General features: G+C 31.3%; 1 protein-coding gene across 2 annotated transcripts; it reads left to right on the top strand.

Moving 5' to 3' along the window:
• Positions 1-1,714: 1,714 nt before the first annotated feature.
• On the top strand, positions 1,715-14,307 carry LOC132944381 (AP-2 complex subunit alpha). Of its 2 annotated transcripts, none has more exons than XM_061013689.1 (20): positions 1,715-2,321; positions 2,899-3,023; positions 3,741-3,952; positions 4,372-4,460; positions 4,549-4,653; positions 4,725-4,971; positions 5,032-5,140; positions 5,214-5,364; positions 5,444-5,612; positions 5,995-6,132; positions 6,198-6,380; positions 6,444-6,575; positions 6,645-6,842; positions 6,916-7,086; positions 7,153-7,322; positions 7,387-7,516; positions 7,574-7,712; positions 7,784-7,928; positions 8,058-8,268; positions 10,781-14,307. In XM_061013689.1, exons 2-20 carry the CDS (start codon positions 2,960-2,962, stop codon positions 10,856-10,858), a joined length of 2,841 nt encoding a protein of 946 aa, XP_060869672.1. In that variant the 5' UTR covers positions 1,715-2,321; positions 2,899-2,959; the 3' UTR covers positions 10,859-14,307. The 2 variants fall into 2 exon arrangements, with proteins under 2 accessions (XP_060869672.1, XP_060869673.1); XM_061013690.1 differs by lacking the exon at positions 1,715-2,321 and adding an exon at positions 2,644-2,728.
• The last annotated feature ends 1,308 nt before the right edge of the window (positions 14,308-15,615 follow it).

Raw genomic sequence — 15,615 nt, 5'->3', positions numbered from 1 at the left:
AGGTAAAAAAATATGTTTATAAAAATTTTGAAAGTATCTATAAATACTTCTTCCAATGTATTTGTACTCGAATACCTACTTATTTCACCGAGCATTCAAATACGTATTTTAAATACTTTTCAAAATCAGTATCTGTGTCCGTATAGGTACTCGAATACTTTTACAAGATCGTCGGTAGCATAATATGTTAATTTAGACAACGAATCACATTAGTTTCGAGACTGCCATTGTTCGTGACGGGTGGAGAGGTTCAGTAAAAGCTGCAAAGGGCCTTTATGGGCCATAAAGCAAAAAAAAAAGGTATATGAAGACACCCATATCTTCTAAATAATGATTTATCGTCGTTATCGTTGCATATAATATATTATGTGAGCGGCGCGAGATCGTAGTCGACCGGAGATCAATTTTAATATATTATTGTGCTCGGACGAGTATAAATTATAGTGGACGTCCACGGCAATTCGAAGACGACGTAATCATTATTGTTATTGCGTTATTACGTAAGTACGATGTATAATATTATTATAAATAAATTATCTACCGAAAATTCCGATCGGGCGGCGCACTGTTGTAATGATAATGATTAATAATTATAATTTAGTCCACCGAGTCCTGCCGAGTGTTGAACTGCTGATCGAGCAGGCACGTCATTCGGCCGCGGCTGTCGAGTTGAGGTTCGGTCGTTCGGTGGGAAAACGAAATCGGAAATTCACGCACGGAAAGACAAAGTGCACAAATCGAAAAACAATTTGCCGGATAGAGCTCGCTGTCGGCCAGGACGGCCGAACAGCGTTCCGTCGGGACGGTCGCAATCGTCGGGGGCCGTCGTCACTCGTCGCCGTTTGCCGATATTTCGCTAATCCCATAAGCGGCGGCATTCGGGCATTCGGCAATTCGGCATTTCGGCTCATGCCGCATTCGACGGTGGCGGGACGTCCGACATTCGGAGATTGTTGATAATGTCGAATACTCGAATGTTGACGTGCCGACTGCCGAGCGACGAGTGCTCCGATCACTCGAAAATCGAATTGACACTTGATCACAAAATCGTTCATAATAATATCATATCCATAATTATTATGATTCCTAGTTTCGACGAGCCGATTAAGAAATACGACTATATGGACTACAGTTGTAGGAATGTAGACAATGTAGTTGTACTACAATATTTATGTCAAGAAATAATATTTGATAGCGAAAAGGCCGAAGCCCTTCCAAAGACAATATTCAATGTTGCAACATGTAACATAATCTTTTATATCGACCCAATGTCCTAATCATGAAGATTCGCCTCGCTGGCGAATATCAAAATATTATGTGCGTTCGTGGTTCATCCCCCTCCCAACGGTCCCGTCTAGTCAGTAGTCGACCGCCACGATCGGGATCTGATGACGAGGAAAGTGGGAAACGCCCAGGTCGGCTGATAGACCGGCGGCGGGAGTGACTCGGTTCTGATTTCCGAAGAATTAGGACTGAGGAGTGACGTAGCGTAATGTTGTCAATTGAGCACTGATATACGGAACTCGGACGGCGGGACGATCGATTTGCCGTCGTTATCGGGATACTCATCGTTGCGCGCGCACACGTCTGGCTCACTCTGTCTGTGCGTCTCGGTGCGCTTCCCCAGTGTGACCAACAGACGTGCCCGGTATCGGCGCGTACTCGCGGGATAAGCAATCAGCAACGGGGCGAAATATTCTACTTAAAGTGACCGTAAGCCGTCTCCGGACTCGTATGTCTGTCGTAGGCGGGTGTTACGTTTGTAGGTGCGCAGCTGCGGGTGTCCGGTCGCTCCCCTCGACAGACTCGACGTATTATTATTTCGTTCTCGACCGCAAGACGAGGCTTCAGCGGCTTTGCGCTGCTCGACATGGCGAGCGAGTCGCGATGTCCGCCCAGCAGATAGCGCGCGTGCGGAAGGTGTGATAGCGGGACGAGTGTTGGAAGCGGACGCGGTCGTGGAGTGGGCGGGAAGGGAGTAGTAGGACGTTGACGACGTCTACGAGTTGCGAGTGCGATTGCGACTACGCCGATTGCCGCCGTACTGCCGTAGTACACTATTACCAGGTCTACGAGACGAGTACGGAGATCGAACGAAATTTAAAAATCGGGAGGTGCGACGACGACGACGACGAACGCTTTCGTGTGCGCTGAAATCCGCCGCCATGTCTACCGCGGCCGCCGTTGCGCACTGACGCAGAGTGACACCCCATCGGCACCGACCCGGCGGAGCGTCCGGTCCGGACAGAGCGGAGAGAGCCGGTGACTGACTCGCCACTTGTTTCTCTCGAATGACTCCGTCACGCCGATACCGCCAGCAGGTACCAGCAGTACGCTAAAGTCGTCACGGGTCCACGTCCTCGTTCGCGGTACGCGCCTTACCCCTTTGCGAAGATTCCGCCGTACTGCTTGCACCTCATATTATACCTCTGCAGCAGTAGGCACACGCAACTCGACTCGCTCCGATTCGATCGGCATTTGGCGGTCCTGGACGCGTCCAGGGGGGTGTGGTGGTGGTGACCTGGTGACGGTCGGACGACGTGGGCCAGTTCATTGATAACCGCCGCTTTCCCCCCGTCCCGCCCTACCGCTCGCCTGGCTGTTTTCAGCGCTTCGCTCGTCCCCCGGGGGGAGTGCGGGGGGGTTGCTCCTCCGACACGCTGACCGCACAGGAAACTGTCTATTAAGCGCAATAATTTTTTTTCTACTCCACCACCATTGTCAAACGGTAAGCGGTCTTAGGCGCCTCTATTGGTAAATGTTCTCTTACTCTCCCGAAGCGGAACCGTGGTACCCAGTCGGTCCGACGACCGGCCAACCAGCTAGGACTTGGACCCGCCACAGTTTGTGTGCGCCACAAATTTTTATTCATTTTATTTCTTATATTGTGTGTTATAGGTTTTGACAAACTAGATGTAAAGTACACGACTGTCAAACACTTATTTCCACGACCGTAATCATGCCGGCCGTCAGAGGAGATGGTATGCGGGGATTGGCCGTATTCATTTCAGACATCAGAAATTGTAAATGTTTTTTTATAATATATTTTACTTAGATGAATTGACTACGTTGTCAGTATAAAAAACAATCAGATATCTGTGTAAATATGTTATGTGTAAACTAAAATAAGGTTAAGAATATAATATTTTATGAAATTTTTGGTTTTAATTCAGATGGTATCTGTTTAATTTTGTTAATTCTGTTTTTGAATGTTCATTTTACTATTAGAAATTTGATAGCATTTTAAAATAGTTTCATTTCAGTATTTTGTAGGCAGTTGGCAAAGAAATACATATCATCTAGGTATTATAAATACTAAATTATAGAGATTTTTAATATAAACAATATCCACAATATTTTGAATATTACAGTATGTTATAATTATATAGGTATTTATAATAATACAAATAATATAACATGATATCGATATGTATTATGTTATAACTGTCATTTGTATGCTAAAAAACATTTATTAGGTATATTGGAATGCTATTTTTTTAACACAAAACAGACCATTACGACTAGAGATAATTATTTTATCTTCTGATAAGGAGTTCTATATACAACAGTTGTATAGTACAGTTCTTTTGAAACAAATGCATATTATTACATTTTAATATAATATGTATTAATATTAACATAGTATATTGATAACAATTTGAACCAAAGCACATTATTATTATATTTAAATTTTTGTCTTTTTGCAAATGTGTATTACCTAATATATATATATATTTTAGGTAAAAGTAAAGAGGCTGAAATAAAGAGAATCAATAAAGAATTAGCCAATATTAGAAGCAAGTTCAAAGGTGACAAGACATTAGACGGATATCAAAAAAAGAAATATGTTTGCAAGCTCTTATTCATATTTCTACTAGGCCATGATATCGATTTTGGCCATATGGAGGCTGTCAACTTATTATCTTCCAATAAATATTCTGAAAAACAAATTGTGAGTTATTTTCACTACATGTCTTTTAATTAAATATAATATATATGCTCTATTTAAAATTTATGATTTATTACATATTTTATTGGTTGGCAGGATTTATTAAAAACACATTTGTTAAATGTCAAATAATTTCATTGTTTGTCTAAATTGTTGTTTTATTATTTTTTATAATAACTCAAATATGTTATTATCTAATATGACATTAATTAGTGCTATTAATATGACACAATTTTGTAATGATATAGCATAATTACCACCAGCATAAAATTAATTAATTTTAATGTAAAATTCTACTTAAAATTTAATTTTTCTACTATTCTGTTATCTTAATAAATAGTAGAGCATTTATATTTTTTGTTTCTTAAATGAATATACATTTATAAATAAGTTTTGTTTTTAATGTTTGCATTTTTTCTTAGGGTTATTTGTTTATTTCAGTATTAGTAAATACTAATAGTGATTTAATAAAACTTATTAATCAAAGTATTAAAAATGATCTGCAATCTCGGTACGTTTACATTTTATTAATTGAATTTAGAATGTTAGATATTTAATTCAATGCATGTCTAACATTTGTATTTGATTGTTTTCATTAGGAATTCTATCCATGTAAATTTAGCAATGCAGTGTATTGCTAATATCGGTAGTAGAGATATGGCCGAAGCATTTGGTTATGATATACCAAAGCTGTTGGTTTCAGGGTATGTATACTTTGAAATATTTTTAAAAAAAAATCTTCAACTTGAAACTTATGTGTATTTGTGTTAAATAGAGACACAATGGACGTGGTCAAACAGTCAGCAGCATTATGTTTTCTACGACTTTTACGTACTAACCCTGATGTCATACCCATAGATTCAAATGGTGCCAGTGAGTGGACATCAAGAATTGTTCACCTGTTAAATGATCAACATTTGGGTGTAGTCACAGCTGCAGTTTCTCTGATTGATGCACTTGTAAAACGAAATCCAAAAGAATATAAAGCTTGTGTCAGTTTTGCAGTTTCTAGGCTATCCAGGGTAAAGTAAAGCACATATACACATCATATACAATGATAATAATTTTGATAATTTGTATAGATTGTGACTGCTAGTTATACAGATCTTCAAGATTATACTTATTACTTCGTCCCAGCTCCATGGTTGTCTGTTAAATTACTTAGACTTTTACAAAATTATTCAACTCCGGGTAAATATTAAATTTAAATAGTTTTTACAAAGGCTTAATACGTCATAATAATTTTATTACTTGTAATTAATAGAAGATGCAGGTGTGAGGGTTAGATTGAACGAATGTTTGGAGGCTATTTTAAACAAAGCACAAGATGCTCCAAAATCAAAAAAAGTGCAACATTCCAATGCTAAAAACGCTGTATTATTTGAAGCAATTAGTTTGATTATTCACAACGATAGGTAAGTCAATAGTTAAATATTAAAATTAAAATAAAATATTTATCATCATTCATCTTAACTGTTTTTTTTTTCTTTTTAGCGAACCAAATTTACTTGTGAGAGCTTGTAATCAGCTGGGTCAATTTTTATCTAACCGAGAAACAAATCTGAGATATTTAGCTTTGGAGTCCATGTGCCTTTTGGCTAATTCTGAGTTTTCACACGAAGCTGTCAAAAAACATCAAGAAGTTGTTATATTATCAATGAAAGTAAGTTATCTAGTATTTACATAACATCGTTGACAAAACACAATACGACGATGCAATATCTCCCACAGATACAAAAAAATATATTATTTTTATATATCTGTGGTATCTTCAAAAATATCAAAAATGTAAACACATAATTAAGTGAAAATACTATGTATAATAAACAAAATCAAAAAAAAGAATATAAACTTTGAAACTTTATCACGTATATATTCTAGCATCTTCGAAACCAGTATCAGGTTTATGTGTCTCCTGAAAAAATCACATTTTGGAGATATATCGTATTCTTTTGTCAACAATGATTATATAAGTTTGACATTATTTTTATGTTTGCATTTATGTTTATGATATACTATCAATAAATCAATTTTTTATTCCATAGATGGAAAAAGATGTTTCAGTTAGACAACAAGCTGTCGATTTACTTTATGCTATGTGTGACAAGTCAAATTCTGAGGAAATAGTTCAGGAAATGTTGAATTACTTAGAAACTGCTGACTATTCAATAAGAGAAGAAATGGTATATATTTTATTTAATAATGATTAATACAGTATTATTTTATTTTATGAATACTTGATGTTTAGGTATTGAAGGTAGCTATATTGGCTGAAAAATATGCAACTGATTACACGTGGTATGTGGATGTTATACTAAATTTAATTAGGATAGCTGGAGATTATGTTTCTGAAGAAGTTTGGTATCGTGTTATTCAAATTGTAATTAATAGAGATGATGTACAAGGTTATGCTGCCAAAACTGTATTTGAGGTATTTTTTTGTTTATAGTTATTGTTAGAATAATATGACTTATCATGCTCTTAATATTTTTAGGCATTACAAGCACCTGCTTGTCACGAGAATATGGTAAAAGTCGGTGGTTACATCCTTGGAGAGTTTGGTAATTTGATTGCTGGTGATACTCGATCTGCACCAAATGTCCAGTTTCAATTATTACATTCCAAGGTAATAATGAGTAAAAATATTCATAAATAAGTTAATCATATTTAATAATTATTTTTGTGTGAATAATAGTATCATTTATGCTCACCAATGACTCGAGCATTATTACTGTCAACATATGTAAAATTCATTAACTTGTTCCCTGAAGTAAAAACTACAATCCAGGAAATTCTTAAGCAAGATAGTAATTTACGAAGTGCTGATGCTGAATTACAACAACGAGCTTCTGAGTATTTGCAACTGTCAAAAATTGTATCGACAGATGTTTTGGTATGTTCTTAAAACAAATTGTATGACACATTCCCCAATTTAATTATTTTGTATTTTAATTTTGAACCATTAGGCTACAGTTTTGGAAGAGATGCCATCTTTCCCAGAACGTGAATCATCAATATTGGCTGTCCTAAAAAAGAAGAAACCGGGTCGAGTGCCAGAAACTGAAACGTTAGAAAACCATAGTCCCCAACCTTCTCCAATAAGTCATCAAAATAATCATGTTAATAATCACACCAATGTAATGAAATAATGATATACTTATAAATAGTATTATGTAATTTTAATTTGTCAACAAATGTTTCAGTCCAACAGCAATTCTGCAGATCTGCTAGGTTTATCAACACCAGTAGCATCTACAACACATACAAGTAACGCCAATGTTTTAGTTGATGTCTTGGGAGATTTATATGGTGGCGGAGGATCCACGGGTTCAAACTCATTGAGTGCCAGTCAAAATAATTATAATCCAAAAAAGTAAATCTTAAATACTTATGTCTTGTATTATTTAACATCGTATTTTAATACGTGCATTTTATAGATTCATATGTAAAAACAATGGAGTACTATTTGAAAGTGAATTAATTCAAGTTGGTGTGAAATGTGAGTTTAAAAGAAATTTGGGACGTTTAGGTCTGTTTTATGGCAACAAAACTACAATTCCACTGCAGGTGAGTTTTCGTGCTATGAAACATAACAAAATGTTAAAGTATAATTTTGGGTTATAGAATTTTGCTACAGTATTATCTAGTCCACATCTTTGGGTCACTAAATTAGCTATACAAATTAAGCCTATTGAGCCAGTTCTGGAAGCTGGGGCTCAAATACAACAATTGGCAATTATTGAATGTGTAGAAGAATACGCAGGTTAATATCTCTTATTTTCTCGGTTCTAATAAGTAATGATTTCTGTATTGAATGAAAATGTTTCGTTTTAGACACACCTGTTATAAATGTTTCATTTGTGTACAATGGAGTACCACAAAATGTTTCCGTGAAGCTACCAGTGACTTTAAATAAATTTTTTGAACCAACTGAAATGAACAGTGAGTCTTTCTTTGCTCGGTGGAAGAATCTTGGCAGGTAATTGGGAATACTTTTTTTTATGCATATTTTTAAATTATATTTGTATACACTCAACAACTAAACGTTTATTTCACTGTTATATTTATAGTTTTTCTTAATTTATTTAAATTAAATTAAATTTTTTAGTAATCACGATCCTCAAAAGTCTCAAAAAATCTTCAAGGCATCACAGCCAATGGATCAAGTATCAACAAGGACAAAACTATCTGGATTTGGTATGCAATTACTAGATGGCATTGATCCAAATCCTGACAATTTTGTTTGTGCTGGTATTGTTCATACAAAAACACAACAGATTGGATGTTTGCTACGTTTAGAACCCAATAAACAAGCTCAGGTATGTATTTATAGCTGCTGTTAAGAAATGTTAAGTACCTACATACTAACATGTGCCAACCAATGAATGAAGTAGATGATTTGTAACTAGATCTTATTGATATCTTATCTTATTTATAAATTACTTTTGTTTTTTGGGGGTTGATTTGAGTTAATATTAATGACTATTGACTAAAAATAACGATTGTCATTTTTTTTTAGACTTTTGACATCGCTAGACCATTTAATTTCCTACGGTAAATTTTTCTTTGTGATTTGTAGGTGATAAATATTAAAACTTTTTTTTGATCTAATTCATTATAAATTTTGACTGTATACTACCACATTTATTTATTTATTTTTATTTTATTTTATTAAGATAAACACCATATGGCTCAAGTACAGTAATAATAAATAATACATGACATAAGTAAATGTACGGACAATATTTATTGAATAGACATAGAAGTAATGCCAAATAATTAAACTGTACATAAAATAGTAACTAACAAATTAATAACTTAAATGATTAACTAGTTTCAAGACAAAATTCACCAATACAATATTAATAATAGAAAAAGTCCAAACCGGATATCATTCCCCAACTTCATCAATCTCTCAAGGGGACTATTCTGGTCATAATTTATTTTTGGTGGGTTTTAATATGAAAAGTGGGACATTATCTGATAATTTTGTGCCATAAATGTATTTAAAGTGCTGGTTTTTCAATTTTTCTGCAATTCTATAGAATTTGACAGTGATATTTTATATTTTAATTGTTGCCTTAATTATAATACTGTTCCACTAATCTACTGCGCGATACCTTTTTATAGGTGGTTGATACGGTGTATTATTTCAACGAAAATGAGAGCTAGAAAAATACGTTTGAAAAATAACAAATATTGTGCATTATTTAAATGCATATTTTAGCTTCTATAATTATAATTTTGGAAATCAGTCTGTGATCTGTCCTGCCAAATATTCTCTTCTTTTAAATAAAAAAAATTGACAAAACCCGTATATTCTACACCGCGTGAGAGTTCTTCGGTCTTCCTGTAAGACTTGTTTTTGTACTAATAATCCACCGGCTCCGACGCCATTAAATAATTCTTTTTCTGATGTTATATTCATCATTGTCAACTTCACTCATTTATCAATTATATTTCAGAGATCTTTAGATCTATAAGTCTTGAATGGTGTTGGTTATTCTCAATTGAATAAAAATTATAACATCTGATGTATAATATTGCTCTATATTACACTATTCAGTATTCATACATAATCATCTTGATAGAAAACCAAAATATATTTAAATTACATTGTTTTTTACAAATATATTTGTTCAAACAACTTTAAATCCCATTTCAACTTGTAGTTGTGTAAACTGGATTTTTTCAATCCTGGCAGGGTATGACAAGACCATGTTATGGTTAATAAAATTTTTTGAGTGAAAAAAATATGTTATGTGAGGTTACTACTTCTGACTATTTAATTTTTGTTAAATAAATAAAATGCAATTATTTAAAAAATGTTAAAATTATAATAATAAAAAAAAATAATGATTTTAGGTGGGGAACATTTTGAGTATAGGTGATAAATTATGATAGGTTAGGTAGAGTACAAAGCTGTGTACAAAATAATTTTTATCCTGATAGCATACTTTTTATTTTGTTTTATTAAACATCTTACTAACCTAGATTTTTAAATTAAACTATTGAATACATAATATTATATATATTTTAATTACAGTTTAACATTTCAAACTATTGAAATGAAAGCAGTGCTTTTTAATTTATATCATTATACTATTAAACTAATATAAATAAAGTATAATTTATAACCATAGCTTGTGTCAGACCTAATGAGGATTAATTGTCGTGTAACTATTGTGACATATTGGGGGAAAGTAAATTTACCAAGGAGATGTGTAAGGCTATTATTGCCGTGGTAGTATTACTTTATTATAATGTATTTATGGCAGCTTATATCCTCACAGAGTGGAATAACTCTCGTAACTATATTCGTCGCACAATAAGATCATGACCGGGCGGCGGACGGTTTTGCGTCAGGCGGTTTTTGATTGGCTCCCCAAACATCTGATCACAGTTATACAGCGCTGTTGCAAATTGAACCACATACACTCTATTGTTTTGTAAACACGTGCACGACCGTTGTCACATGAAGCTTTCCGTATTTAAAATTGGGAGTGGTCACAGCGATGAGTGGTGCGGTGGAGTATGTTGTTTTGAATGTGCGACTGGTCATGATCTTATTGTGCGGCGAGTATAGAATAGTATTATTACTTACTACTTAGTGTTTATCAATTTATCTCACGTATTACATTTTTTCAATACAAAACTATTGATGTAAAAAAACTAAATAGAGACATCCAAAACAGTTTTCATAGACAATATTAAAATCATTAAGATGTATCCCCATTGTTTCATACAATTAGTTATGAATGGAATTTAATATTAATGTATACAAATGTAATTTTTGTTTTTGTTTTTATTGATTGTTTTTATTTTCTACAGATGTATCGTTTGACGGTAAGGTCCAGCAAAGAACCTGTATCCATTGAAATTTGTGATCTTTTGGCTGACCAGTTTTGAAACTCTGGTAATAACTAATAGTCGTGTAAAAACACCATGGAATATTATTTTTTTTGTGATTTTGAATTATTGTTTTATTTGCATTATGCACGCACACACTAGCCTCATGTACGCATACAAATCTAAAATCATCTGTGAATACACATAAATTAAAACGTTCTAAGTCTGAGATCGTATAGTTTATTTTATTATAATTTTTATGTAATTTATTTAATTGTTTTTCTTTTAATGTATTTTAAATTGTATGCGTACATGTATGTGGATAACAAGTGTTGCCAAGACCCCAAAGATGTTAAGTGGTAAAATTAAAAAATATTTTTATTTATTTATTATGGAGAATAATTAAAATGTAGGTTTCTTTTATATTAATTTATAAACATCATCATTATTTTTGTTTTCAATTTTCCAAAACTGTAATGAGTACACTACTACTGCTATAGTACTATTATACTAGAGTATTATGTGTGATGATTCTCTTTCTTTTACTGTAATCTTCTCAAAATTCAATATCTGGAAATTTAATAAAAAAAAAGTTTCTTGACATTAATTTGAATAATAAAGTCCTGTTTTATTTATTATTTTTTATAAAAACTAGGTTATATAATGTTTTAGAAGTTACCACAAAAACTTAAAGCAAAATACATTTAAATATGCTTGTTTTGTTAAATTAGGAAAAGTTTGATAAAAAAAAAAGATCTTAAAGAGCATTGTAAATATATATATTAGAATAGTAAATAAATTTGCTAATATATATATCCTACACAGTTATTGTGCAAACTATATCTTGTAATATATAGAAACCTAGGTTTATATAAATATAATTTATACACATCTATATATGTAATATATATGTTACAAATATTGTTTTAGTCACTAGGCTAGTATTTTATTTATTATGCCATTTTAAACTATTACATAAAAATAATAATTATGAGCCGCATTTTCAACCTAATTAGTTAAAAAAAAGTTGTATTAAGTGGTGATACTGGTTAATAATTAAATTTAAAAACCGCATTCGTTAATTACCATCACAATAGAAGTAATAATCAATTTTGTTTTGGAAATTCTTTTAGTTCTAAATAATTGTTTCCGTTACACGATCTAGTGGGTCTGGTTGATAATATTAATCACAAAAAAATTAACTATAAATCATTAATCTCATTTTTCATTGATGTGATTTCTTCCTAAATTGAGTAAATATGAATATGATATAATAAATTATTTATTTTATTTTTATTAAAATAAAAATAAAACCAATATTTTTGTATCGTTTAACCAATTGATCTTCCCGGCCGTGTTAGTTCTCTCTACTCCTTGGAATGCTCCATCTTTTATTATATTTATTTTTTGGGTGTAACTAGAACCTATATATAACACCATCTTGTTATGTACAAAGGAAAATATTTTCATCAAATGTTTTAAGTACCCTTAGAATTGTAATAAACCTTGACCTCATAAATTTATGTTCGACCATAGTTCAACTATAGTAAAATTAAACTATACTTACTAAATTATATTCACCTGATAGTTCTTATAAGGACATATTATTAACTTAAAATAACCTACTAGCTTTGCTAATGATATATTATACATATATTATTATTATTATTATTATTATTATTATACCGTTATTTTCTAAGTATGACAATATATTTAATTACTATTATATTATCATATTTTATAAACAATTTAACTTAACATGTGATCCATCCTTTTATCCTAATTATTTATTTTTATTTTGTATTCTATTTTATTAGACAACACTTTAAAATTGTCTAAAAAATAATTCTCACTGATATAATATATATGAAAAAAAAATTATAAATGTGACTATTAGTAATTATTTATTGTTAATTTACATTATTTTATACCTTGTTTTTTTTTTATCTATCTTTATTTAATTTATTTCCATGTAATAATCGAAGGTTGCAATTTATAATTATTGCATTTCTTGAGCTTTAAAACAGTGGTTTGAATATATATAACTAGTATTACTTCGTAGCTAATATATTTCAATGTTATCATAGACAATACAATATAATATGATATATAAATATATTAGTCGATAATGATTGGCTATTGTATGTTCTAGCTCTAGTACTTTTCTTAACTTGTTTTATCACTTATCAACATCTCCAAAAATAAAAATAAAACACTGTGTTTACAGAGAATAATTACCCATTTTTAAATCAAAAGTGTATCTTTTTGTGTTTATTTTTCAAGTTATAAAATTGTAGAACTTTCATATCCATTTTTAATTGAACTCACTCGTTTTTTTCAATACCAATACAACTATATTTTCTACATTTTAGCATGTTTTCTTAATTTTTTTGATTTCTATAAATGTTTAAAATACTTACCCATTTTCATGTCAACTGCAGTTCAATGTCTTAAATTTTTAAACGAATTCTTTAAAAACGTTCTTGCATTCCACTAGTTTTCCTAATGGTTAAAAGAAAAATCTACTATTAAAGTTTCAACGCCAGAGCCATGGTGTTGTTAACAAATTACAGGGTTTATTTTATGAATTTAGGACCAAATTCTTTTTACTAATAATATAAATGACTTTTTTTCCTTTATGATAAATCACATGTCTCTATTTTGACCCCTGTTATTCACTTCAGAGAAATCGCAAAAAGTTACTAGTATACATGTTTCTGGCATTTTCCCAACTCAAGTACCAGAAAATTGCTAAAAAAAATGACAATAAGTTTTACTTGATTACTGCACCACAAGTTGTAAAGTTTGGTTGGGGATTAGAATTTCGAACTTACAAAATTGTGTCATAGTTTGAAATTAAAACAGCACAATATGTGTTATAATAATTCAAATTGTGAGAAATAACTTTTCGTCTCTGCTGTTGTACAGCAATTGTTAATTGTGCATGTTAATTCCTGTTGCATGCGTATAAAAAATTATATAGGTATAACGTGTGTCATCATATCATTTCTTATTTTGTATTACATTTTGTTCATTAGATTTTGTATAGTACCTACCTAATAACAACCTATATTAATAATATTTGATTTATTATATATTTATTTATTGCAGCAGGGACTGATATAAGTAAAATACTATTTTAGTAAAATTGATAAAATTAGTTGAGAAAAGTATATTGTGCTTGAAAATGTAAATATACCTACTATGGATATTATCTACCTACGTGTTATTATTATTTATTTGTGTCATGTTAATCATTATGTTTGGTAGGCATAAAATCGGTACGTTTATTTATTTATTTTGCTAATTATTGTCATTTTTATTGTTTTATTTTTATATTATTATTATAATGTATAATTTGTTAGGTGACGACCATAGTTTTCGTACTCTCGTCGTCTTTTGTAAATCCATATTATTATTTGTCCATTATCGTCATCTCTAATAAACGTGTACTCATATAAATCAGGCAGTTGGTAATTTTGTGTACATAAATGATGAATTAATACCTATTTAGTATTTATGTTATTATAGTTACACGTATTCAACCTCTGCGATATGCAAACTAATCGAATCTGATCCTAAAACGTACATTCAGTTGTCTTAGCTGTAGTATCGACAGCATTGCTAGAAAACATGGGTTGCGAAGGCGTATCTAGACTAAGTTATGATCTGTTATTTACTATTTATATAATATAATTATTGATATATTACGCAATAAACAAGATGGAACATTTTTTAATCCACACTGCGTGGTTGGCCTTTTTGTCTTCTGACATTAATTCAGAAGATCAATCTGAACGCAGCAAAGATTCGATTAAGGGCAATTTGTCAACAATCGGCCCTGATCGAAGTGTTTTTCAAAATAAATTTCACATACATGACGAAGTAGCAATAGTCTCGGACAAATGCTGAGACTTTTTAATAAACTACATTTTTAGACATGGTACCAAATACATATATTATTATTTATTATCATAAGATGTTAGGTGTCATTGGTGTCAAAAAATCAGTCAATATACATCATACAATACTTAAAAAATAAGTTTTAATATTTAAATCATTAAAAAACACATTTCTTTTCGCATTGACAAACTGTTTTTCAATTATTATAATAATAAACTAAAGTAATCATTTGGGTTCTCTTTGGATGGCTTCAACAAGTATTACATACATAAATAATTCTGCAGACTTAATTTTTGGATTACGATTCTGCATGATTTTAAATGCTGCCATACCGAAAAACATGTTTAAACAATTTTATCATTACTTTACTACTATTAATCCTGCAGAATTGTGCAGAATTATCCGTCACTACCGGGTTACAGTAAAAAAAGCTGGTAAGTGGGTGTCGCTCTGCTGTGCAGTAAGTTACAAGTGGGTCACTGTAATGGATGGTATTAAATTTGAATTCTATGATATAATATTATTGTATAAGAAAAACGATTCTGAGCTAAAACGGTCAGTCAGCCTATGATATTAGTCTTATTACTAAGTATATTTGATGATATTATTGTGAATAAAGTAATTTATATATTAATACCTATTTACGTGGAACCTTGTTTTAAATTTTCAATCTTTAGCTATAAAAGTTGAACATTTTATACATTTTTAACTACAAAATAATTATTAAATTTTGTCAAAATTCGAACTTTAAATGATTATAAAAAAAAATGCGCATATGTATTTTTAATATTTTTTAACTGCTATTGTAACAATAACAATATATCAGGAGCCTTGCATTACATTTTCACGCTTTTTTACCCAACAAATAAAATTTTATTGATATTTATAGAAAAAAGAGTAAACATTTTTTTCAA

The sequence above is a fragment of the Metopolophium dirhodum genome, chromosome 5 (assembly GCF_019925205.1).
Source record: "Metopolophium dirhodum isolate CAU chromosome 5, ASM1992520v1, whole genome shotgun sequence".
In the NCBI taxonomy this organism is placed as follows: domain Eukaryota; kingdom Metazoa; phylum Arthropoda; class Insecta; order Hemiptera; family Aphididae; genus Metopolophium; species Metopolophium dirhodum.
The sequence above is the reverse complement of the archived record's forward strand: the minus strand, read 5'-3'. Positions and strand labels throughout refer to the sequence as shown.